The sequence below is a fragment of the Engraulis encrasicolus genome, chromosome 7 (assembly GCF_034702125.1).
Source record: "Engraulis encrasicolus isolate BLACKSEA-1 chromosome 7, IST_EnEncr_1.0, whole genome shotgun sequence".
Classification (NCBI taxonomy): Eukaryota; Metazoa; Chordata; class Actinopteri; order Clupeiformes; family Engraulidae; genus Engraulis; species Engraulis encrasicolus.
The window spans coordinates 51,189,239-51,215,476 of record NC_085863.1 but is presented as its reverse complement, the minus strand read 5'-3'; the positions used below and the strand labels follow the sequence as shown (position 1 = coordinate 51,215,476).

The window sequence follows — 26,238 nt, the reverse complement described above, 5'->3', positions numbered from 1 at the left end:
ATCTCATTCAATTGGTGTGCAAGAGACAATGATATGTGGATGTCACAGCTCCGGAGTCTTAGCCCACGGGATATGTCATCATCTTTAGGCTTCAATGTTGACTTCTGGACAAAAAGCAAGAGAAAATCCAACAGTCATTTTGATTTAGATTCCCTGAAATGACATTAACAGTGAATTTTTACCTTTTTGCCAAATTATACTGTAGAACGTCTTGACCGCTATTTCGCAATTGTCTTATCATATTGGTATATTGTGCGTGTGAAGAACACACCAATAGAAAAGTTCATCACAGTCTCAAATGCATAACCAGGTTCTTCACAGCAAATTCGATTTTACTAAGGTCTATATATTCAGCCTAAGGGTCCTTTTTCACCCTCCACCAACTGTTTCAAAACAATAGCATTACACATAGGACAGTAGCAGGCTAGATGTATAATGAAGTCACATTACAGCCCATCACTATATTACCATGGCAACTATACCACTAGTGCAAAAAGCCAATACTATACTGTGTGTATACTATTAATATGAGATCTGGTTCTTACCACAAGTCCAAGCCATTTTCAAGGTCATGTCTTTTGCAGTGCTCTGACTGACAATTTTCTTTTACGGTTGTCAGGATTTTGTCTGTGTTGTCAAAGTCATCTGGGCCTACTGTGGAAAAAAGTAATGGAAGTCTCTGGGACCACATGGGTATAGTCAACTAGGACGTAAGCCATTGTAGAGAGCTCCCATTGCCAGTTTATTAGATAAGGATTGTGCTGTGTCGGATCAGCTGTGCTTAGGCCCTGGAGGTGTAGCAATGCAAGGGAACTATAGGCTATGTTTTATAGATGCAAAAAAACCCTGGCTAATAATAATACTGGCCTTTACAGATGCCTGCCCTTTACACCAACAGCAAGTGTGAATGTTCTCTCAGCCTTTTCTTAGACATAACACTGACCAGTCGGAGAGCTAAAGTGATATTTGATACATGGCCTTTCCTAGCTGGCCTCTTGCGAAATGGTAAGACTTACAAAATACCCATAGGCCTACTTAGGGATGAAATCATAGTTAGTTATGGAAACCAAGAATTAAAAAAAAAAAAAAAAACATACATTATGGGTGAAATAATAACAAAACAAAAACCTTACCCATATAGGCCTACCTATGAAAGGGTCTACACAGAAAACCGCATTTCTTTTAGTTGTATATATTAGTTCATACATAATGTAAAAAACAGGTTGTATGGGAAGAATGGAATAGAATAAAGGATTGAGCATTGTATTTTCAGTGATGTAGGCATACAGTGCAGATTTCAACGGCTAGCCTACCATGCATTTCATTAGTCTATAATCCCTTTGTCGATTGTTTTGACGCGTGCACTCATATCGTGTAACAACCAAGGACAATTATTTCATCCATTTGTTACAATCTTACATTGCATTCAGTGGCGACAGGATGGATGCACTTCCGCGGAATGTGAAATAGAATGTATGGAAGGCTCGCGATTCATTCCAGGGGCTTTACGTCCCTCGTTGGTTTCCATAGGAGAAAGACAGACAGAGGGGGAGGGACCAGCATGGCTTCCAAGGTGAGTGCTGTATGCTTTCGAAAAACTTGCAGAATTTTTGAAATGACTCGATAAAGAAATGTAGCTTACAATGTTCACTGTTACAATATTCGAACTGTTTGATAAGGGCGCATATGATGGCACGTGTGACGTCGCAACGCTAGACCCTCGCATACCGTGTTGTATGTAGCCTATTTGCGTGGTCGCTTCATAGAACATGTTGTACTAATGTGTTTTATACGTTTGTGCCAATATGTTGTGTTGCAATACCATTCTGTTTCCATAATTAAGTTCACCGAGGATGGTTTAGTGATACAATGGCCGGATGAAGAGGTTCCTGGACATGTATAAGTGGATTAGGCTCATTTTGGCACAAGCTTGTGTGAAATGTGCGTCGCGTAAATGAGCCTTCAGTTCAAGTGAGGTCTCCTTCTAAGCTGTTTTAGACACACAGTAGAAGGTCACGGCATATACATAGGCTAAATGCTGAAGGTGCTGTCTCTTAGTACCATTTTCAGGCATGTTGACATACAACAAAATTAAATACTTAAGTTGCCCCCTCAAGAAACTTCATCCTACTTATCCTTGCACTATTTCCACAAACTTGAGGCAGACCTACCTAACGTAGCTTGCCATGATTTGGCACATTCGTGCATGGTCTCCCCACATTCCAAGACTTCCCAAAATGACCCCGAGGTGAGGTGATCCACAACTGTGCCAAATGAGGGATTATTCAGTTGTATTTAGGCTACTTTAATGTATCCAAGCTGCGTCCCACTATCTCGTGTGACTGACATAACAAACCGGGATGCAATAGATGTCTATGGGCTCATTGGGCTGTCTGACGCATTAAAAAAAAACAGGTCTAAAGAAAACACTACCGTCTTTAGTCAAATTATACCTGTAAATTGACATTAAAGGGACACTGCAGGAAATGGTCAAAAAAGGTACTGCAACAATGCTGCTCATTGAAACTGGGCTGCCTATTGCCAAATTTGATCATTACATGAAAGTTTATTAATGATGAAACAAATATTTTCTAGTATGGTCCAAGTGCAGTCATTTTTGCAGCTAAAAATGGCTATTTTTGGAAATTCAAAATGGCGGACCATGGAGAAGATCCCCCTTTTCATGTATGAAAAGTGCAATTTTTCCGGTCATAATTAAAACTTAGAATTTGATGCTGGTGGTAAGTATTCATGAAAAAGGTAACATTAGTGAATTGGCAGCATGAATTCTGGAAATAAACAACTAAAAATCGCACACAGTGTCCCTTTAAGTTCAAAATGAAGAACTTGTCTAAACATTCTGTTCTATTATAAAGCCATGAAACACACTATGTAGGCTAGACAAGCCTAAAATGAAAATGAAAATTTGTATAATCCATTACGGGAGGAAGGTGACATTTGTTTCCTTAATATGCATCATTGATTGACATGCACATAATTAACCAAGAATATTTAAGATCCTAAATGAAATGTCATAGAACTGGCTATGAAGACCTGTGTTGAGTATCACAATACACACAGCACAAGAAGAGAACGAGGCACTGGAGGTGCTGCTTAAACTCCAGTTAGTATTGGGACACTTGGCTTTTTGAGGATCACTGTTTAACGGGGTCGAGCTTTGGCCTGGCCCTAGACAAAGTCATCTGAAAGGAGGACCCATCACCCAATACAGTGTAATGAGGACCCAACTCTGGGCCCCCTTCTCCCTGGTCCTGGGATAACTGACATGTTTGTCCCGCCTGTCAGTTTACCTACTGCCCTACTTCCCTACAGCATGCCATAACCTGTGATGACATTTTTGTAAATGTTTTTTGTGGTTGTGACATCTTTGTAAATGTTGTCTTTGTGGGCAGGCCGTGAAGGTGGCGGCGCTGGCCGGCCCGGCTGCCCTCGGGCTGGCCTCGTGTCGCGTTTATGCCATGACGAAGGAAGACAAGACGGAGCTCATGTCTCCTCGCGAGGTACGGTCACAGTGGAACACCCCACAACCCACAACATGGAGGCTTGTACACAACAACTCACAACATGGAGGCTCACACACAATAACTCACAACATGGAGGCTCACAGACAATTGAATAGCCCATTGCATGGAGGCGTACCGGTACACACTTTAAGTGCAGGTGTCTCTAAACTTTACTGGGCTACTCAAATTAGGAGGATTTGTATTTGTATTGAGGGCTACTCAGTCAAAATAATCTACTGCATCCATTTCAACATGGAGGCTTGCTCAGAACAAACCACAACATGGAGGCCTGCATATTTTGAAAGTACAGGTGTCACCAACCTTTACTGGGCTACTCCAAGGATGGGGATTTGTACCAAGTGCTACTCAATCAATCTTTACTACTATTTTCATATTGATATATTATAGAAAGTTTCATTTTGACACTAGCAGATCTGCTTTTCTTCATTGAGGTTTGTAAGGAATCATTTTGGTTATTGAATCATGAAATCAAGACATGTTTTTTTTTATCAAAATACCTCCATGTTTAAACATCCCTCATGAATGGGCACCATGTTGGTGACCCCTGCTCTATTGTATACTCTGTTGTAACAGAACAAATATACCTAAATTGACGTTATTGTTTACAAATGTCGTTTTCTGCATCCACAGATGTCCATTTACTCTCCGGACCCCCCTGCGATGCACTTTGTGGCAGACCAGCAAGGGCCTCTGGAGAGGGGCATAGGATTTGTCAGGGTGGGGCTGCAGCCCGTCGGCAGGGCAGTGATGGTACGTACGCATGTATCGGATGCCAAGTAACATTGAGTTCAGCATGTTAGTAAACTTCCCTCCCGAAGCATCACATAGATACGGTAGTGCTGAGCTACCGGTCTGGACCTTTAGCTCAGTGGTATCTTACTGTGCCTGCCATGCCAAACTGGTGTATCGACCGGTAGGTAATTGGTTCGATCCCCGAGTGGGGAGTCCCAGACTTTTGCCTTTTCTTTATGTAAACTTCTTACAGTTCTGCACACTGGGAAAAATACAAGTGATAATTTTGGTATTATGAACGTACAGTGTTTTACACAATTGACTGACTTAATAATCGGTGTTGTAATTTCAATGTGTTTCTGTAGAGTGCCTGTCGGACAGTTAAAGTTGGGGCCGTCAGTGTTTACCAAGCAGGAGAAGGTAAGAATGGGGTACCATAACAGGTTGACTGTACTTTTTTGTCTTTGCAAGACGCACATTGAATCAAGTACATAAAGTTGAAGACATGAAGTTAGGCAATGAATGTACTACAATGTGATTGTTTTCCGGAAATAGTTGAAAGTACATGTTCTGCTATTTGCCTGACATGATGCCATGATTCTTCTCCATTTCAGATACATACAATTTCTTGAGGGATCCTCCGCCAGGCTTCTTGCCCAGGGTTGGGGTCATCACAGTATCTGGGTTGGCTGGACTCATACTGGCACGAAAGGGTATGTATAGAAAAGCTTACTATACTTACCACTTAATCACATTACCATTGAGCCCCAAAGCTGACTTCCTGGGGGTGCATTAGAAACACTTGTGACTTGTCCACTGCTCTGACCTTAAAGGGACACGCAGGAATGTCTGTTATTTTTGACATAGGACCCTATTTCCTAGTTAGCCAGTCTTGTAGACCTGTGGAGATGTCAAAAAGTTGTTCACTTGCACTAGCCTAGCGCCAGCGACCACTGGACTTCCACGGACTGCTTGGAATTGAAAAAAATATCTCCACATGTCTGCAAGACTCCGGTGTCTCGCTTTAATAGTTTTTAATAGTGAGCCATAGGAAAGCATGAATATTAGAGGACTGCATCCACCTGTTACCCCCTCTCTTACGTTTGTAAATGCTGATTGAGACCCCACCCCGAAAAAAATAAAAAAATTTAGACAACCTTCATGAACTCTCCTATGTTTTTGTATTGATATGTATTGTATCGCTGATTGTGGAATGTGTGGCCTGTGCCTTTTGTTTGTAGGGTCTCAACTGAAGAGAATAGGTGTGCCTCTTGGTCTTACAACGCTGGGGACCGCAGTGTGCTACCCCACACAAACAGTTGGGGTCCTGAAGGTATGCCAGCCAGCCCTAACCACCACGTTTTATGGGTCAAAGTCAAAGATCTATTTAACAGGATTAACACAGAGGATTGAAATTCTGTTTGACCAGTCTCCAATGTGCCATTTTAACTAACACACACACAAACATTTACATTTGTTCTTTAAACAGCCAAGACACAGATTTATTTTTCATGTGAACCCTTCCTTTCGTTGTTCATTGTTAACTTTTTAAAATGTTATATTGGGGGTGTTGATTTTGTGCAATTACTCAAATTGCTACTATATCATTTCCAGTTTATTGGAGACACGTGTGTGTGTGTGTGTGTGTGTGTGTGTGTGTGTGTGTGTGTGTGTGTGTGTGTGTGTGTGTTTCTCAGCCATGTCTGTGGTCATGATACCTCTTCTCCATTTCAGCTTACTGGAAAGAAGATGTATTCTGCCGGCTCATCAGTAGGCTCATCAGTAGCCTCCGTCTTTAAATCTAAACCTAAACCAGTTATTGCCCCTGCTGCCAGCCTGGAGGTATGTAGGCATACTACCGAGTTGAGAATTTGGTTTGCTTACTGGCTTCTGTACCAGCAGCCCATCTGCAATGTTGCTCTCCCAAGCTTAATTTTAATCCCTGATGAAGGCCATTACGGGCCGAAATATGTTGGCACTTTTAATGTGTTCTAAAATGAACTCGTACCTCAATTTAATTAAAAGCTTTTTAACTTATAAGAAGAGGAAGAGTGCTTTGGATGTCTTCTAAACCTTGTTCCAAGTTGTGTTAACCAAAGATTACCTTCACACTACTTTGAAGAACGTCAGAGCCCTCTGACCACTGCCCTCTGACCACCAGCAGGCCACCTTTAAATTTGCTCTCCTAAGCCTTATACATAATCAAACCACAGAAAAACAGTGGTGTCTGTCTGACAATATTCCACTTCCTAGAAAAATTGTCTTTCCTGTTGCCTCGTATCTTTGGATCTCAGTAATTCCCCACATAAGGCCATCATGCGAACTAAAAAGACAAATGTTGCTAGCTATTTATGATGCTGGGTGAGCCATTTTGAGTAATTGTGCTAGTAATAGTTGAGTAATAGTTTATTAGTAGTTTGTTTATTGTGTTAAATAGTTTATTTATTAATAGTTCATTTTTTACTTCTACTTTGTCATCTCCAGCCACCAGCACCCATAGCAGCCCCCGCACCAGAGCCAGACGCATCTGAAGCCAAAGCTCTGCCAGAGCCCACAGCCTCTGAACCAGCCCCAGCCATAGACGCTCCCTCTGCTCCAACGGAAGAAGTCGCACAGCCTTCCACAGAAAGCACTGAAGCACCCGCAGAGGCAGCACCCGTTGCCGAAGCAACCCCAGCCCCTAGTGCAGAGGCTGCTCCCACAGAAGAACCTGTTCCAGAGACTGCAGAGCCTATTGTGGTGGAAGTGGCCCCTGTTGTAGAGGCCACACCAGCCCCAGAAGCTGCTCCTGCCGCTGAACCTGCTGCAGAAGCTACACCAGCCCCTGAACCTGCTGCCGAGGCGGCTCCAGCCCCTGAAGCTGCTGCCGAGGCGGCTCCAGTCCCTGAACCTGCTGCCGAGGCCGAACCTGCTCCAGAGGCGGCAGCCGCCCCTGAGCCAGCTGCAGAAGCAGCTCCTGCTCCTGAATCGGTTGCAGAAGCTGCCCCAGAGGCAGCAGCCGACCCAGCTCCTGAGCCTGCAGCAGAGGCAGCAGAGGCACCAGCTGCTGAGGCTGCCCCTGAAGCCGCCCCTGCCCCTGAACCTGCAGCAGAAGCCACACCAGCCCCTGAGCCAGCTGCTGAGGCGGCTCCTGCTCCTGAACCAGTTGCAGAAGCTGCCCCAGAGGCTGCGCCTGCTCCAGAAGCAGCAGCCGCCCCTGAACCTGCAGCTGAAGCTGTACCAGCACCTGAACCAGTTGCAGAAGCCCCACCCGCTGCAGAGGCGGCTCCTGCCCCTGAACCAGTTGCAGAGGCAGCACCTACACCCGAACCCACTGCAGAGTCTGCTCCAGCTCCGGCTGCCCCAGAACCTGCACCAGAGGCCACTCCTGAACCTACATCGGAAGCTCCACCTGCCCCTGCCCCGGAGCCTTGCCCAGAAGCCGCTCCTGCTCCACCCGCCCCTGAACCCACAGCAGAGGCAGCTCCCGCCCCTGAACCTGTCGCGGAGCCTGCACCGGCCCCTGAAACGCCTGCAGAGCCTGCAGCAGTCCCTGAACCTACTCCAGATGCTGCACCTGCTGCCGAGCCTGCTGCCCCCGCCGCCGAACCTACCCCAGAGGCTGCTGCTCCTGCCCCCGAGCCTGCTGCTGAACCCTCTCCTGCCCCACCCGCCCCTGAACCTGCTGCTGCTGAGGCTGCTGAGGCTGCTCCTCCACCTGCTGAAGCTGTTGCTACTGAAGCCCCTGCAGAACCTGCTCCAGGTTAGTTGTTGATATTCGTGCACTTTTTTCTAAACTTCCGTGGTTTGCTATACGCAGACATATCTATGGACTGACTGCTTGGCAGTGACCTTATACATTGAACTTAACACTGCTCTTTTTCAGTAGTGCACATTCACTTAATGTAGGCCCGGATTGGTAATATATCATACAGGTTATTTCCTGGTGGGCAGACAGTCCTCAGGTGTAGATGCTGTTGATTTTTTTACCACATTTTCTGAGAGACTGGCCCACAATTTAAAGGGAGGCTGCACAAAAACATGCTCTCTTCTTTTGGTCCCAGTCCAGTCCTTCCTTTCCACAGATACATTATCGATACATACGATCGATACATTATATATCGATACATTACATTATTACATACAACACCAATGTTGTCAAATAGAATATTTCATATGTGTAATTCAATTTAAATGTTTGTAGTGGAGGCCATTCCTGCGGTTGCTGAAGAAGCCACTCCCTCTGCCCCTGAACCAGATGTCCTAATCGTGGAGACACCCGGTGGAGAGAGGGTCCGTGCACCTGTAGAAGACCCCACCCCTGAGGAGACCACCCCTGTAGCTGTGGAAGAAGCCCCAGTTTTGATCGAAGAGCCGGTTCCTGTGAAGGATGCCACTGGTGAGATGACAAGTGCACACGATTCCCATGGAAATCCTGTGAACATCATGGAGATTGAATGTGTCATTTTCCAGGCTGTTGTTTTACCGTATGACCTTCTATGAAGTCATCATTAACCTATTGTGATTATTTCCAAATGAATGCTCCCATATATTACAATAAATGCATCGACAATATTTTGAATGGTTAATGTCACATCACAGGAGGAGCTGAATTTATCACTCCTTTCACAAACTTACCACTACAGAAGAGGGACAGTGACTAAAACATTGTTTCTCTCTTGTTTTTGTTGTGTTTACAGAAGAGAAACCTCAGTTTGCCCCCGACCCTGCACTGGTGGACCTTGGCCAGTCTCACCCTGAGGACTCGGACATGTACAGCACTCGCGGCTAGACCAAAACAAAATGAACAACAAGAGAAAACCCAAGGGGGTGGTGGAAGGGGGGGGAGATGTGGGTCGGGTGATTATCCTGCCGTCAATTTTGTACTCCAAAGCCTTAGTCTCCCGCGCACTAAAGGTGCCGGTATGCTTGCTGCGAGCTGTAAATTACGCGCGTCACCGCGAGCAACCGGCATCACATGCTTGCTTCAAAAGCAGTTGACCAAGACGCAAAATACTGGCGGACGCTCTTAAAAGTTGCTGCCATTGTCGTTTTCATATCAAGCACACGCGTGGAACTGCGCAGTCTATCTTACGATCGCCCCCCAGCGAGTTTGAAGATATTGCAGTCCAACGCGCGCGAAATTGACATTAAATACGCATGTTAACGCGTTCATGAACGAATCGTGCACGCGCTCGCGTATCTTGCAGCAAGCATACCGGCACCTTTAGTCTCGTGGGTGATGTTCACAGATGTCCAATGTGTTCTGGGGGAGTATTTCAAGAGCCTGGCTCAGTAGTAAATCAGGTTATGTTAACATTGAGGTAGTGGTAAATCATCTAATAGAAGAGCCCAGAGTCCTAATTTTCTAAACTAAATTATACCGATGGGCTCTCTATTAGCAGGTTTACCACTTCCTGTAGATTAACTTAGCCAGGTTTATCACTTACCCATGATCTTGGCATACCCCCCAGGTGTGATGTTTTGTCAAGATGTTTCTCAGTACTTCATTCTACAGGCCTCCCACAGGCCTGTGGTTCTTTTACCTCAATATACACACTTCAGTTTACCAATGGTGAGTGGGGAACAAATCTGCACACATACTGAGCATAGTATCTGTACAGGGAGAACAACCCTGACTTACTTATTTCTTAAGACACACATACAGTCTCATTAATTCTCAAGAAGTTCTCAAAAAATTCTTAATAATTCTCAAGGAAGACACATACTGGAATGAGGATGGGAAGGTGGCAGGTGAATTTTCTACTGTGATCATACGTTTTACATCATGGAAGTTATTACAGAAGCATTTTTACAGAACATTATGTTAGCCTTTTGTAAGTCAAGCATTTCTGTTTTACACGCACCTTTTCCGTAGTTTAATATTTAAGCCATACTTTTGTTTTGTCGGCGTGGATTAATCCTGAAAATCTCAACAATCTATGCAACAGCATCTAGTTACATCATTGGGGTCAAGGAGGTATTCAGACTCGGCTGTTGAATGTATATTCAGGTTTATTCAGGAATATTTAAAACACACACAGAGATGGGAGTTGAGTTGGTTGTATCTGCAGAGGTGCTTGTACGTGTTTTGCGTAACTTTTGCGTACAAGATAACGGAGACGCAAAGGCGTAAGATATTCAGTTCATCACACAAGCACTTCCGAAGTTTCGTGACTGAAATATCTGATAGTCTGATAGCATATTATTGCGTATTTAAGGATGAATCGGTGAGATTGTAGGTGTTTGAAGAAGGGTTACTGTGATTTAAGCTTTATTTCTACTTGTATAGGGATATCTGTCATCCATGACACAGGGTAGTACTTGAATTCACGTTTTCAGTCTCTTTGTTTTTTACAGCATGTTCCTGTTTTCTTACCTACGGTCTATGTGGCATTTCTTCACCTCTATTGCAGTAACTTTTATCACGTGGCTTTTATGTCTGTACCTGATGTACAACAAAGAAAAAAAGTAAGGGAAATAAAATGGAACATTTTTGTGTTTTTTTCCATTTTAATTTGTGGTATTCTTTGGTCAATAGTATTTATTATGGCTCCTAGAATATAACCAACATACCTATATTTGATAGTATTTACAAAGCATGATGCTACTCCCCATTGTGTGAGACATTAATTGCATTTGGCAGACGCTTCTTAACCAAAGTGACAATCGAGGACATAACCTTAGTCAACAATACAATGTGCACAAAAATATACCGAACCAGTACAGATGCCAGGATTTTTAAGTACATTAACATGGGTCAACATGCCATGGAGTCTACCCCAGGACTGGGGCAGCTCAAGCAATAGATATTCACAAAAGACAAGAGTCTTTGCTTGCTTCTTGAGGGTTGACATTAAGAATAATGTCAGAGATACAGTTGTTTGCGTTATTGATGAATGAGGATGAATGATACAGAAGATTTCATGATTTTTCGAAGGATTTCACATCAACAAGGTTAATACAGAACACAATTTTAATGTATACAGTTTTCCAGTCCTGTCCAGTGGATTATCACCAGCATTTTGGTGTTTTACTGTTCACACTGCATCCTGGGTCCTGAAGTTATTTCTTTGGGAAATAAGAGTTGATAATTGACTTCTGGTTCTACTGTTAGAGCTCTGGACATTTAAAACAGTGGTTGACTACTGTAGTTATTCTTCTGGTCCGCCCTGTAAACAATTACTTCATACCACTAATCTTTCCAACCAATGAGGGAAGGGTGTGGTTATCTTTGAATTGAAATATTGTTAGCTAAGTATTCCTGAATGGTGTGCCACATTAGTAGATAAAAGTGAATGAATGGTAAATGTCAATTTAATGATCAAATGCAAGTTAACTATTACAATTAACACAAAGCTACACTGTAAGTGATACAGAAGTGCTGAAGTTAAATTAAAGACACATTAGCCAAAATAAGCTCAGAATGTTTGAGAGAGAAAGCCATTCATTATCATATCCTTATAAGCTGGTGGAGAGACCAAATGGCCTTTTGTTATTACCCGGGCAGGAGAGCCAATGGGGAGTTGAAAAACACCCTAAGACAATCTTTGCCAAGATAACAGAATTGGAGTTTATCAATCAGGGAGATCTTCCATTTGGATTCTGGAGGACATTATACTGTGTAGACCTATTTAGGGCTCATTCCTACCCCTCCATTTGCCATCTTTATAGGCCATATCTTATCTCTTTTGAGGCCTTTGGGTTACTTTCTGTCTCATTTCAGGGGTCACCATCAAATTACGCGTAGGTGGGATATTATAACAGCGATTTTTTTTAAATGCCTCCCTTCATAGCTTTAATATAAATGTTGAATTGAATTAGAATGTGTTCTAACTGGCTGATCTTAATGGCACATGTTAATTTGGAATATAATACAGCCATGATCATGAACTGTGTTTAAAGCCTATAATGTAAAGGCTCAATTATACTTTAATAGGTAGGTACTATTGATAAACGGGCATAGTGGAAGTCTTTTCCAAATTGTTTTATTTTAGATATCCACAAGGGGGCACTATCCTGCTAAATAAAACAGCCGTAGACTATAATGTGATTTCATCTTCCTTTATGTTCCTAGGGCAACAGAAAGTGTTCTCTGTCTTATCAGCTGAATAATTTCCTAAAATACATGTATTATCGCTGGAAAGACAACTATGTGGGAATGAATTCATGCAATCCAACATCACTAAAAAAAACCGGATGTACTGTCTACAATGGTACTGTACCTTAAAGAACATTTTATAAGGTATATATAGGTATATAGGTAGGCCTATTGAGTTAATTAAAGTCCTCAGTGTCCCTTCCAATAATCAATTACTAACCATCAGCTAAGGCATGGAACAGTAAACAAAAAGATTGTCAACTGTTTAGAATATAGAACTTTTCATCTCAGAATTTCTTTGATAAGCCGGAGAATTATAGTCTACTGATACATGGGTTGCGCATTTGTAAACACCCCTCACTGTGCACTCTTCAACCTTTGATTGTTGGAAACTGCTGTCACTAAAAAAAAAAGATAACGTGGCTGGCTGCTTAGCATCTTGCCCCTCCTCACAACACGTAAGTCTATAAACGTGAAACCTATGTATAGTCTGCTACTCCACAGCGGCATGCTGTATGGCTGTAAACCTCCTCCTGATGATGCTCCTGATGTGCCTAATCCATTCACACTCCCCTGATGATGCCAGGTCATTCTCCTAAATTTAGTGTTTGCCCACTAGACAAGAGTGAGTGATGCCCTGGCCTGTGGTGAACGTCTCATGCTGTGGTCACCACAGACTTGTATGTTAACCCCATAGCGCAGAGCCTATGTCACCGTATAATCCCACTGTCACCAAAATTGTAATGGCTATGTCTTAATATGTTACTTAAGGCTCTCTGTAATGTAACAATGTTGTTATGATGTAGTTAAGTATTTTCAGCAAATGGTGAATAGGCCCACCGGCGACCCCATCCTCAGTAAGAGGCTACTGGGCTTATGTGGGTTCAACAACAATAAACGGATGTGTACAATTGGCCTCAGATGCATTTTTTAGGGACATCACAGCTGTTATATCACAGCAGAATAATTTGGGACTACTCCGATAATGAATAACTAGCCAATGGAAGAGGCAGATCAGGTAGAAGTAGATTTTAATATCTCACGGCGGGCCTGTCATACCCTCGGTATCCCTATCTCCGCCAATACTCGGTGGCTGACTAACATTACATCAAAAGGAAGGAATGACATTAAATATCATGTTAGTTGTGAGATGGACACGCCTTTAGTCATTACAGCAGGGCTGGTTGATGTCAATTTGGTGCCCTGGGCCAGCACCCCTCCTCCCTTTTTGTGGATTTAGAAATGGGCATCTGTGCCAATACATGCAGGTGTATGGGTCATACATCTGATCGAGCACAGCTGATCTAGTATCTACTGTACATACAGTACTATATGTAGTGCCCATCAATAATCACTGTCAATATAAAGTTTTCTGCTTTATTTCACTTAATATTTTTAATTCGGTGGCACTTGGTGCCCACAAGATATTTGGCACTATAGGCACATGACAGCCTTGTCTGCCTTTGCCTATCGCCGGGCCCTGCATTACAGTGTGACCCTGCTGAATATCTCACCTATGCGAGGGCTGTTAACAAGAGAGTATTGAGGCTTTTCTTCCAAAAATGTAGCACATCAGTAGCACTACTGGAGGTTAGTGTAATGTTGCTTTGAGATAGAAATGAAGGACATAATGTAGGGAGTCTTCAAGTCTCACCTATGGATGATACAGTAGGTTACAGGCTTGAAGAGTTTTGGTGTAAATTTGACCTCTTAAGACATTTTAATCCTCTTAGTCTGCCAGATTTCTTCAGTTCTGTGTGAATCAGAAGGTATTTAACTCCGGAGAGTACACCTGTCAGGCTGGCCCCCTTCCCACAAGATAAAGGTCACTCTTTTGACTAACTTGGATGGACTTGGATTAATGAGAATGTTCACAGACAAGATTTATATAGGCTACCATCCCAAAGCTGCCTGCTGGACACAGAGGTGCAAAGAAAAAATATTTTGTTGTTGTGTTAAGTGTGTTTCCCTCTACTCCAGCAAGGGAGCAAACAACCAAAACATTGATGAGAGTGCCTCAAACACAAATAATGTTCACCTTTAAAGAGACACTGTGCCGGAAATGGTCAAAAAAGGTACTGCAACTATGCTTCTCATTGAAACTGGGGTGCCTATTGCCAAATTTGATCTTTACATGAAAGGTTACTAAGTAATACATTAATATTTTCTAGTATGGTCCAAGTACAGTCATTTTTGCAGCTAAAAAATATTAAAAACTATTTCTGGAAATTCAAAATGGCAGACCACGAGGAAGATCCCCCTTTTCATGTATGAAAAGTGCAATTTTTCCAGTCATAATGAATACTTAGAATTTGATGATGGTGCTAAGTATTCATGAAAAAGGTAACATTAGTAAATGGGTAGCTTGAATTCTGGAAATAAACAAGTAACACAGAGTACCTTTAAATAAACTATGTTTGGTGTTTCATTGTGTAAGTCAGAATTCAGATGACATACAGCTTCCCCTTAGGTCTGGCCTGCCCAGACTTCCTGTGACACAGCACACAGGTTTGTGATCAGGGCAGCATAAGCGGAGTTTGACTTTTGCATAAGAGGGTGGGGGAGTGGGTATTTTAATTGGGTATTTTAAAATATCAGTATGTTTAAACTTTTAACATTTATATTTTGCCATTATCTTGACTTGATGTCATGTCTCAGCCACCAGGAGGGCAATGCCTCCCCTGCCCACTCAAACTACACCCATGGAGGGCAGTCAGGGATGCTGACTGCTTTTTGCTGGGTCCGGGACAAAGTCATCTGGAAGGCACCCCCCTCAATATACGTACGATGTAATGAGGACCTAATTCTGTGCACTCCTCACCCCCATCTCCCTGGGCCCAGCACAAGTGACCCCTTTGTCCCCTCCTGTCAGCTTCTCTGAGGTCTGACCAAACCAGCTTTTAACTACCACTGAAAAACAACTTTTTACCCAGATGCAATTGAGGTGGGTTTAGTGTGATGGTGAGCAACCTGGTGAGATAGAGCTTCAATTGGTGGGGTTGATCTGAACGTTTGTAGCTTCAGCTTCGTCCAGTGCAGAGACATTTGATAGACACAGCATATGCCCGCCCCTGGGATATTAATTACAGTAATATGTGAGATTGACCACGCTAAACTCATGTGAGCTTTGTTCTGACTGCCAGGTTTCACCATTTAGCTGCATTGCGGTGGTCCATGCATGACAGAGCATCCTGTATGCGGATGTAATGGAACCTACTGTATGTACGGCACCGGATCCCAAAATTACTTCCAGAAGTCTCCTACGACAAAAGATTGTTATCAGTGGCACATGTACAGTAGTTACTGCTGTATCGAGTGTCAGGATTTGACATCATTATATAGCCAATTAGCTTTCTTTGCAGCCGTGTTGGTTGGATGTGGGAAGGGCCTAAACTAAAGCATGGGGAAATGGGGGGTAATTTAGGTTGTAACATGGTTTGATGATAAGTTACTATCTTTTCTAACTTTTTACCTTTTTAGTGTTTCATTATTATACCGTCAGTGAGTGGTTTAGCCTGTATGGCAGAATGGATAGAGTTGTGTAATAGTGCATTTTTTTCCTCATCTGACAATATATTGTAGGCCTATGTGCTTTGGGGGGGGGGTGTTGTGTTAGATGGAGACTGTGAAGAGCAGCAGGATGTAAGTAGGAGAGAGATGGGGTATGGTTGAGAAATTGCCCAGACCAGAATCGAACCTGGGTCCCCATGGGCAGCAAGCCTGTAAAAGCAGCGTGCCACAACACCATCTAACATGGGTCTGCTAGCTAATGCTATATAATTATGCACTGGGTTGAATGGTATGGGACCACACACCATGGGCAATTCGCTCAAACGCATTTTATAGAAGTTTCGAGTTTGAGAGAAGGTTTTAAGCTTGCCCGACTCATCTGCACATCCACAAGGCCCAAACTAAGTCTAGCCCGCATGACATTTTCTCGCGATTATCCCTTTTAGCCAACTTACCTTGGCCTCAACCAGATCAGACATGTTTGTAAAATGGCCGGAATTCTCCTTTAAGGAGGGTGAGAAGGGCCAGCCTTGAGGAAAGTCTGATATTCTGACAACTACACTCAGAGGAACTAAGAATTGCCACCAGGGTTACAGTGCAGTCACTTAGCACAATAAAACATCACTGCAATTTACTGTTGCACAATGAAGTGATTTATTGCACTTCAGTTCTGCAAAGCACCACAAACTATTTTTGCCTTGTATTGTTTTGTACACTCAAAGGCACAGTGGCGTAGTAAAACAGTTGTTGGAATTTGACTTCCCTCTCCAATTTGTATTGTTCAAGAATGAGAAGTGAGTCCTGATATTAGACATGTATACGATCATAAGAAGCAATATTATTGGAGTATGTGCCGACAAATAATCCATTGTCATATTGTCAAGTTATATGCTACTTTTGTGCATTTTACCCAAAAAAGTGATGACATCTACACTGAGCAAAAATATAAACACAAAGAGGGCAATACAAACACAAAGTTTAAATTATGCAGATGTTACTCTGGTCCTGCTCCCAGGTCAAAAATGTGGAGGTATGGGCTATACATTTTCAAAAATATGTACAGTATATGACCCAAATAGGCCCATTGAAGACACAAGCAGTTAGCATGTCAGGCCTGAGCCTGCCAGGTTGATAGGGGAGTGATCAACCAGTGCTCCCCCATCCTCCATGACTGAGGTACCGTGTGAGCAGGGTATCCAGCCACGCTGCTCCATTTGGCCGCTAACCTACCCCCCTGTCTTGGTCCTGTCTTGCACTTAATGTTTGTCAGTCTATATCTTTGCATGGGATAGATGGCCGATGCATATCTGCAAATGCACATTTTTTGTATGACCTGTGCATATGAAGAAACTGACAAGAAAGTCGACCTGACTTGACTTGATGAGGGTGAGCCTGATCTTGAAGGAATTGCATCTAATTTCTCACGCAAACCAAAATCCGAATTTGCGTTCAAATTTGGACGCATTCCCTGCTGTCTGGAGCCCATAGATGGCCAAACTCAGCTTCTGATTGGTCGAGCTTCAAACGCAAAAATACTCTGCTGTGCCCTGACCAAAACCATCCCAAAACCTAACCTGTCAGTAAACTAAGCAAGGGAATGGCAATAAAAAAAATAAGTAAGGGAATGGCAAATTTGTTGCGGAATTGTACCCAGACCAAAACATCCCTAAACCTAACCTGTCACAGGGACGCTATAGCCGGTTCAAATCTGCAGCTCGAATCTTGAAGCTCGACCAGTCAGAAGCCGAGTTTGGCCATCTCTGTGCTCCAGACGGCAGCATGACCACTGCTCATGTGTGACGTCAAAGGGAATGCGTTGTAATCTGGACACAATTTCAGTTTTTGGTTTGCGTGAGAAATTAGACGCAATTCCTTCGAGATCATGTAGGGAGGGCTGCCCCCTTGCACAGGTAAGGCATAAATGCAATTCCCTTGTGTGCTCTGTGTCCTGCAGAGTTGTGTGTCACAATTACAAGGAGAGTTTCCCAGGTGGGCTTTCACATGACGTGTGCCAAGTGGGCATAATTACTGTAATTCATGGTATCTTACATTAGTACACAATTTGACATGGCTAATTATTTGTTTCCTAAATTTGAGTAAATCTCAGACGGGGCCAATTGCTTAGTGATGTAGTAATACCATTCACAGTGTGACATTGTAACCATGACCTAATGAGCAGCACTCAGACATTTCCTTTACTGAGGAGCAATGACGTGCCAGCCCAAAATGCCCAAATTGGCACAAAGCAGCAACGCCTCAGCCATGAGGAAATGTGACATTGGCATGATGGGTTCTCAAATCTCCACCAGAGCGGTCCATGTGCACACGGCAAAACCGAACTGATTTCACAGTCTTAACCCCTTAAGACGCGGCTTTATACATTTGTTGTTACCAGTATGGTAATGACCAAGTCGTGGTGCATTACTAAAGGGTCTGTGTTGTGTCATAGTATTGTAGTGCTGTGGTAGTTACATTTCAATGGCTATTACAGCGTGCCACTGGAGGTACGGCGCGCATTAAGGGGCTACTTCAATAATACTCACTCAAAGACTTGAATTGAATTCAATCTATCAAATGTGAAAGACCATATATTTTGATGTGAAGCTATATTTGAGATTAGGGTTCGATTAACACTGCAAAATGTTGGCTCTGTTGGACCATAGGCCTCTTCAGCATGTGTGACCACTGCAGTTCAGGACTGCTTAGTACACATGAACGGCTCAGATCAGGGGGAAAAAATCAGATTCCCACTGGATGAGATTTTAACTGTCGTCATGCCATTTGCCTGCCAGCATGTCATAATGCTGTCATAACAATGTACTAATGCGACATAATAACTACGATACCTGAAGAATGGAATGCCATTGAATGGAGTGGAATAACATCTAACAAGCCACCAGACAATCTGGTGACCTCTGTGGGAAAGAGATGTGTTGTTTTAACAGAAACAAATGGTGGACACGCTACACTTAAAACTTCAGATGAGAATTCCTCAGCCTGACCCCTAGTCTGTGTACAAACCAATGCCAGCCCTTTTCAATTGTCAATGGTGGATTAGTAATTTGAAGATCATACAATCCCAAAAAGAATTGCGATATGCTTCTTATGTTGCATGACCCAATGCTGATAAAAACTGAGAAGTCCGACATTTTTTTTTTAAGTGTAGATATTGTGTAGATTGTTAAAGGTAGCCTAGTGACTGTTGTATCTTTTTTATCCTTCCTCTTAAGAGTTAGTACTGAGGCGCTTATTTTACTGATAAAATGCATTGCATTAATTTAATTATTTACTATGATTTTCCTATGTGTCTACAGTGGTACTGCATGATTTTCATCTTTTAAAGGACAAGTGCACTATTTTGAACATTAAGCCCCTTTTGCTGAGTTGTCTATAATGCTTCAAAGTCCCCCTCACCATTTATTTCATGTTTGCTGCTGTCTCTGTTATTTGGGTAATTTGGATTTTGTCTCAACTGGATTTAGAATGGGCATGTCCAAATCTGCTCCTAAAACCACACTAAACATGCATGAATATGCAACTCAGCAAGGATTCAGGGGTATTCAACAGTAGGCCTATTCCATAACATTTATATATGTTAGAGTGTTTTGCCTTTATTTTTGACAGGACAGTGGCGAGACAGGAAATGAGTGGGAAGAGAGAGACAGGGAAGGATCGGCAAATAACCCGGGCCGGAATCGAACCCGGGTTTCTACCTAGTAGCCCAGTTCCCTACCGTTAGAACACGGCATGGTCATTCCATAACAATTTTCATAGCGAAACATGACTTCTGTCGTGTTTTATGTAGGAGCATTTTGTCAATGCATTTTTTCTTTCATTCACAAAATGGCAAATAAGAGATGACAGAATCCATTTTTCGCCTTCAAACTTGTTAGGGAATGCCAGTGAACACCCCTAACCACTTAGTGAGATGCATACTTTCGAAAACAAATGTTTAGAACATATTTGGACAGGCCCATAGACGGCCATTGTAAGGCCAATTGAGACAAAATCCATGTTAGCCAAATAATGGAGACAGCGGCGAACATTTTAAAGGAGCACTAAAACAACACCGCAGACAATTCAGAAAAGGGACTTAATTTTCAAAATAGTGCACTTGTCCTTTAATGAAGGAGTGTCAATCTGATTCCATACAGTGAACAGTAAAATTATGATAGATTTGGGTCTGCAAATACTGCACACATTGCACTCTGGAACATTAAAAAGGCTCAAAATTGCAACCTTGAGGTTGAAAGTCATGCAGTACACAAACATTTAATAATACATTTGAACCATGAATAAATCAATGTAGCTGCACCAATTCCGGTATAAAACATTCTGCATTGCACTGTGCACGTCAAAAGATTTTTATTATTATTTCGATAGGCTATATGGCCAACATAAGCCATCTATCCATGAATGAAACATGATTCTAATAATGTATGGCGTCGCCTATGCATCTTATAGGCCTAAGCAACTGTGTTTACTGTGTTACATTGTTGCAGACAGCTATTGTGTGAGTGTTCTTCACTGCCTGCCGCCTTCACCATTGTGTTGAGGGGGACCCCTAATGAGATTCCATTCACACCACCCCAGCCCATAGGCTGCCTGCCCTGCCCCGCCATCTCTCCCAAATTGCCCATATTATTAGGCGACGGCAACCCCCCAGCCATGCTCCAAGACGCCGCCATAAGCTGACATTTGACTTTTGTTCCTCGTAACGCCAATTCGGCACCGCAAAGGACGGTCACTATTTGGCCTCGAAATTGTCTATCACACTCTAATTGCAAGGGTTTCATCATTTGTAACCAGAGGGCTTCCACATGTGCGCGACAGCCCTACACTATTTGCAGAATGTCGCCATGATGAAAAGGATCTCATCCGCAACCCAAATCATTTCAACATCATCCATTACTGTTCTCCCCATTTTCAGTGGCAATCTCTGTCGAGGCTAGAGAGACAGATAAGCGAGCTTTTTTTCTTTTTTGTCTGCTATGGTGCCCGTGCATTGCGTGCTTTGCAACAATGTTTCAGAATATTATGTAAAAAAAAAACAGTAGGCCTGCATTCCATTTATTTACACTTAGGATTTCGCGCGTAAAAGACTACAGAGTTCAGAATCTAGTTCGTCTGGATCACATCTTGGTGTCCCTTTGATTGGTCACATTTAAAATCAGTCAGAAATTGGCCGCGCCTCCACCCCCCCATTCAACCACTGGTTTTAATGTAACAGTGTGTTTACTACAGGACCAGAGCTCTGCGAACGCCAGTCTATCCAAACTGTGAAGTCTAAATTAAACATATAACCTCTTAGTTTTATATAAAAGAAGAAACTAGTAAAGAAATCCACCATGCCTAAAAGAAAGGTAGGTAAACGACCTGGTTACGACATGCGGATATACTTTTGTCCTTATAAATCCGTAGCGAAATTAGGAAGCCCTCGAGACAACGGTGATTTTTCTGAAAAATCTTTGCATGCACTCGCGCTCTCCGTTTGATAATTACATGGTGCTTGTTTTCGTCTAATTTGGAGTCTAAATGCGATAATTCGTGCAATAGCGAAGTGTTATTTCTCTGGTTTCTTGAGCAGCACTGTATCTACCCGCCGTGTGTCTGCGCTGAACTGGAATCTCCATGCCTGTGGCACCGCAGCCATGCTTTGCAGCTCCTACACTCTCCATCTCGAACGCAGCTTGTAATGAATACCGATTTTTAAGCGCAATATCGCGCGACCAGTCGTCAAATCGGCATAGAAAAATCGTCAGAACACTCTATTATTTTAATCGTCGCTGTATAGCCTCAAATGAACCGTGTTATTTATACATTTTCATACGTTTTCTTTGTTCGATTTGCAAGATGACTGCTATGACACCTTCTTATCGCCAGGTGGCGCAGTAGATGGGCCTTGTCCCCTGCCCCTCCCCCTGTCAGTGCTGAAGCTGATGCGTGAAAGTGTTTCCGTTCTAAATAGGTGCCTCAGGAGTGCATACAAAAGTGATGAAGTTGTTTATGGGACTTCTAACAATATCTTTTTAACTTGCATTGCAGGGAGCCGATGGAGAGGTCAAGGAGGAGGTAAGATAACCTTTATATCATTTAAAACTAAATAATAAAATGTTTATAAATGGTGTTATACCAAGAGTGTAAAAAGATTTGCCAAAACTATACTTGCTTGTTCAGCAAACCTGCAATGCAGGTTCTCTAACTTTAAACAAATTCAATAACTAATTTAAACAATTTATTCCCTCTACCTGCAGCCTCAGAGACGATCTGCAAGGTTATCGGCTGTAAGCGTATGTACACCTCTTTATTACCTTGGTTATGACTCCTTATATTATTACAGTGCAGAGAATGTGTTTTATTTGTTCATCAAAAGATTTGGAAGCTCAGAAGGGTTTCTGTTTTCAATTACTGGATTCATAAGGTAGTAATTAACATGTATCATAGATGTTTTTCCTTACATGTCATTTTGTGTTTCTTATTAGAAACCAGCACCTCCAAAACCTGAACCGAAAGCTAAGAAGGCTCCCAAGGTAATATTTTTGTACTCTTCTATCATCATAACAATTTAAAAAGTCATTGAGCTGTCTGCTTCCCCCCTTATGTCAGTTTATGAGCAACGTTCAAGATAAAGTTCCAAGTCTCTTGTAATTGGATGAAAAAGTCAAATCAGATATATTATATATTATAAAGCAAAGCTTATTCTGTCAGGGAAGGAACATGTTGTTATTGATTTAACACTCACACACATGGTCTTTATGCTAACCCTGTGCTGTCTTTTCTTCCCACAGAAAGATAAAGAGGTGAACGACAAGAAGAAGGAGGAGAAGAAGGCCAAGGTGGCGGCCGAGGAGCCCAAGGAGGAGAACCAGTCGGAAAACGGGGAGACCAAGACGAACGAGGTACAGTTCTCAACTAATCAAGAAATTCATTAGGCCTGCTAGTCATAGGTGCATTGTGTAGGATGGTGGCCAGAGTAGGTATTGCAACTACTATGTTGCTCAATGAAACTTTTCATGAATATTTACTAAGTAATAAACTAATATTTTCCTTCTATGACCAAAGTACAGTAACTTTTGCTTCTAAAAATGTCAACTTCTGGACATTCAAAATGGCGGACATGGAGAAGAGCATGACATGTATGAAAAGTGCAATTTCCCCAGTCATAATGAATACTTAGAATGTGATGGTGGTGGTAAGTATTAATGAAAAAGGTAACATTTTTGAATGGATAGTATGCATTCTGGAAAGAAACTGCTAAACAATATTACACAGTGCACCTTTAACCCCTTAAGACACTACTTCTGTTATAAATAGCTGTTACCAGAATGACAATGACCAAGTCGTAAGGTATTTCTAAAAGGCCCTGTGCACTGTCCGAGGTATAATACTATGGTAGTTAACATTTTTTTCCTTGACTTACACCGCCCCAGTGGCGGGATGGTGCCTGGTAACTGTTTCGTTTTCAAGATCATTAAAACTTGTCAGGTACAACTTTTTACCTTTTTCTGGCCTTGAAAATGAAACCGTTCATAAAGTTGAGTTCTCCAAAAAATGAGCAAAAGCCAGCAGATACCACTCCACTGTAGGCTCTTACTGCAGATTGATGGGCCTATTCACTCTTTGCTGAAAACACTCAACTACACCATAAAAACATTGCTGTGACAATGCAAGGAGTCTTAGGTAACTAATTAAGACTTGGTCATTACCATGTTGATGACAATAAGGTTATAACAGAGGCTCTGTGTTAAAGGGTTAAGGTACAGAACAGATGAAGGACATGTCATGATACCAACATCCACCATAACAACAGGCTATACTTCAGATATCAAATTTCAAATATCATAAATATAGCTACCGTTGTAATAAAAACCTAAAAAAAAAAAAAAAACATTACCACACACCCATGCTTCACGTTAGGTCAGTGTGAAAGAAGTTACTGATGTTATAGGGAATTAACTCCCTTTTACTGTGTGGGTCCTATATAGGTCTGAAGGGTCTGTCCAAGATATTTATTAACCACCGTGATGATCCTATGCTAATATGCACAAATCCAGTAAACTTGACTCAATTTAAAACGCAGCTTTCTCATTGGCCATACTTCCACTATGCATTTCCTGTCACTCATAAGCTCAGTTTGACCACACAAACACACACAAACATCTGCAACATTGCTGCAAGAGTTCCTGTGAACGCTGACGTGCAGAGAAACATGTTGGCATGCAGACTGGTAGAGTTTATACAAACATACCAAGGGATGATTTGAAAACTTAATCTCACTTTTTTAAATATCTTTTTTTGTTAATCAGAAAAAAAATCAGAGTTACAATCTCAGCATAAAAAAACATATTTTCCCTTAAACTTTCAAATTAGTCCCTACCACCCCCCTAACCTCAGAACCTCTGTGTGTCTACCCATAGATCGGTCAGCAATAAAAACTTAAGTAATTTGTTTAATATTATGTACTCCTCTTCAACCAAAAATGGGAGAAATAACTTAGACACACTTTATTACAGTGTAATTATCTGTCATTAATGGCTTGACGCAGGACTTATAACTGCTATTTCAATTAGTCTATGGCAACAGTGCCCCTTTGAAAAAAGAAAAAGTCAGTGTGGATCCTGCTGTGTTTAGGCCAAGTTGGATCAGCAATATTCTAGGAAAAGCCGATTCCTTCAGGATAGAATAAAACCTGAATCAGTACACTGAGTAGTTCACCTCCTCCACACGCACACACACACATACACACACACGATTTCTCCTTCTCCAAAGTGTAGAATGTATCTGATTGGCTGTTCTCTCCCTGTGCAGGTGGAGGAGACTCCTGAGGAAGCTGAGCCTGAGGCCGACAAGGAGGAGGAGGAGGAGGAGGAGGAAGCTAAGGACGAGTAGCACCACGCCAACCATCCATCCATCCATCTGTCCATCCGTCCATTCAGGCCCCTCCCTCCCTCCTTCCGCAGCCCCGAGTCTCACCTGGATCACCCCTCTCTCTCTCTTTCCCCCTTCCCTCTCTTCATCCCCCTCTCCCCTCTATCCCTCTACCCTCCCCTCCTTTTTTCTCTCCACCTTCACCAGAGAAATATTTTTATCAACAATTTTGTAAATACTGGTACAGGTTTTTAGCACAAAAACAAAGCTAAATGTGTTCCGCCTCAGTCATATCAGGTGTCTCTCCATTGCCAGCGGAAAAAAGGATGGTATGAGTTTTTTTTTTGTCTGACCTTTTCCCGACTCTCACTGCTAATGAAATCAATGCAGTGTCAAGAAAAAAGATGGCAAGTTGAGGAGGAATTAAAAAAAAAAAAAAAACTGGGCAGTCAGAACTTGTGGAAACGGGAAGAAACATGTGTTGTGAATCTGCAATGGCATACTTTTTGTCTGCATTGTTTTTAATATATTGTTAGGTCCTTGTTTGGGAGTTTGTTAGTTGGGAGTTTGGCTGGTGGCTAGGTGGTAGGTGATGGTGTGTTCTTTGTTCACCAGCGCAGTCTGTGCCAGTAATAGTGGTTGTTTATATTCTGGGGTCTGTGCAGTGTTGTTTCTTCATTTTTTTTTTCGGGGGGGATTTTTTGTTTTCTTTTTTCTTTTTCCAAATTAATTGTCTACCAGAAAGAGGAATAATCAAACATCCTTGTTAAATAACTGTAAACATTCCAGGCACAGTTAAATTGTGGTCTCCTCCACATTTGAATAATAATAATAATAACAACAATGCAGCTAAATTGATTTTGTTTAGAGAAATAAAGCTAACAGGAGGGGGAAAAAATACATTTTAAAGAAATCGAGTGTAATTATGCAGGCCTTTTTTGAAAAAAAAAATTCAGTATGGCAATTTTTTTAACACTGAAAATTCTCTAAAAACTTACGGTTGTGTGCGTTCCCACTAAAGCTCTGGATGTCTCATAATAAAAATGATCATGTACGTTTTCCTCAATCTTTGTGTCTGTGTCATTATTCCTCTCCATTGCAATAAAGTATAGATATATGAAATGAAATGAAATCAAGTGTGAAGATGATGAATGTGCTGAATGAGTGCCTCTTTATTGGATGGATCAGCAATTGTCTGCATGAGTCAAAATACTGAAGATGGAAAATAACAGCTAAATGCAATGAGTTTCCCCTATCATATTGGGCATATATATTCTAATGCATAAATATATTGCTAATAGGTAGAACAGAAGCTTAAGAATTAGTAGCATTGTATACAAATTAAATTACCATTAATTTATTTGGGGTTTTTTTCTGGCCTAGATCAGCTGTCATTCATAACAGCAACAGTCACCACTTAAAATGCTTGAAAAAGTGGCTTTTTGTCATGCCACAATACTGTATCCCGCTGCATAGGGGTGTTCAACTGGTTGACCTCACCGT

At 42.1% G+C, this 26,238-nt stretch overlaps 2 protein-coding genes across 2 annotated transcripts; both read left to right on the top strand.

The window, feature by feature from the left end:
- The first annotated feature begins 1,490 nt into the window (after window positions 1-1,490).
- Window positions 1,491-9,165, top strand: LOC134453102 (fibrous sheath CABYR-binding protein-like). Its single transcript, XM_063203895.1, has 10 exons — window positions 1,491-1,573; window positions 3,414-3,521; window positions 4,176-4,295; window positions 4,643-4,697; window positions 4,892-4,990; window positions 5,519-5,610; window positions 6,012-6,119; window positions 6,762-8,019; window positions 8,461-8,655; window positions 8,957-9,165. The coding sequence occupies exons 1-10, from the start codon at window positions 1,562-1,564 to the stop codon at window positions 9,046-9,048; spliced, it is 2,139 nt and encodes a 712-aa protein (XP_063059965.1). The 5' UTR covers window positions 1,491-1,561; the 3' UTR covers window positions 9,049-9,165.
- An 11,913-nt stretch (window positions 9,166-21,078) lies between these two features.
- On the top strand, window positions 21,079-25,801 carry hmgn7 (high mobility group nucleosomal binding domain 7). The gene is made up of 6 exons (XM_063202637.1): window positions 21,079-21,230; window positions 21,913-21,939; window positions 22,122-22,157; window positions 22,350-22,397; window positions 22,656-22,766; window positions 24,676-25,801. The coding sequence occupies exons 1-6, from the start codon at window positions 21,216-21,218 to the stop codon at window positions 24,754-24,756; spliced, it is 318 nt and encodes a 105-aa protein (XP_063058707.1). The 5' UTR covers window positions 21,079-21,215; the 3' UTR covers window positions 24,757-25,801.
- Window positions 25,802-26,238: the final 437 nt, after the last annotated feature.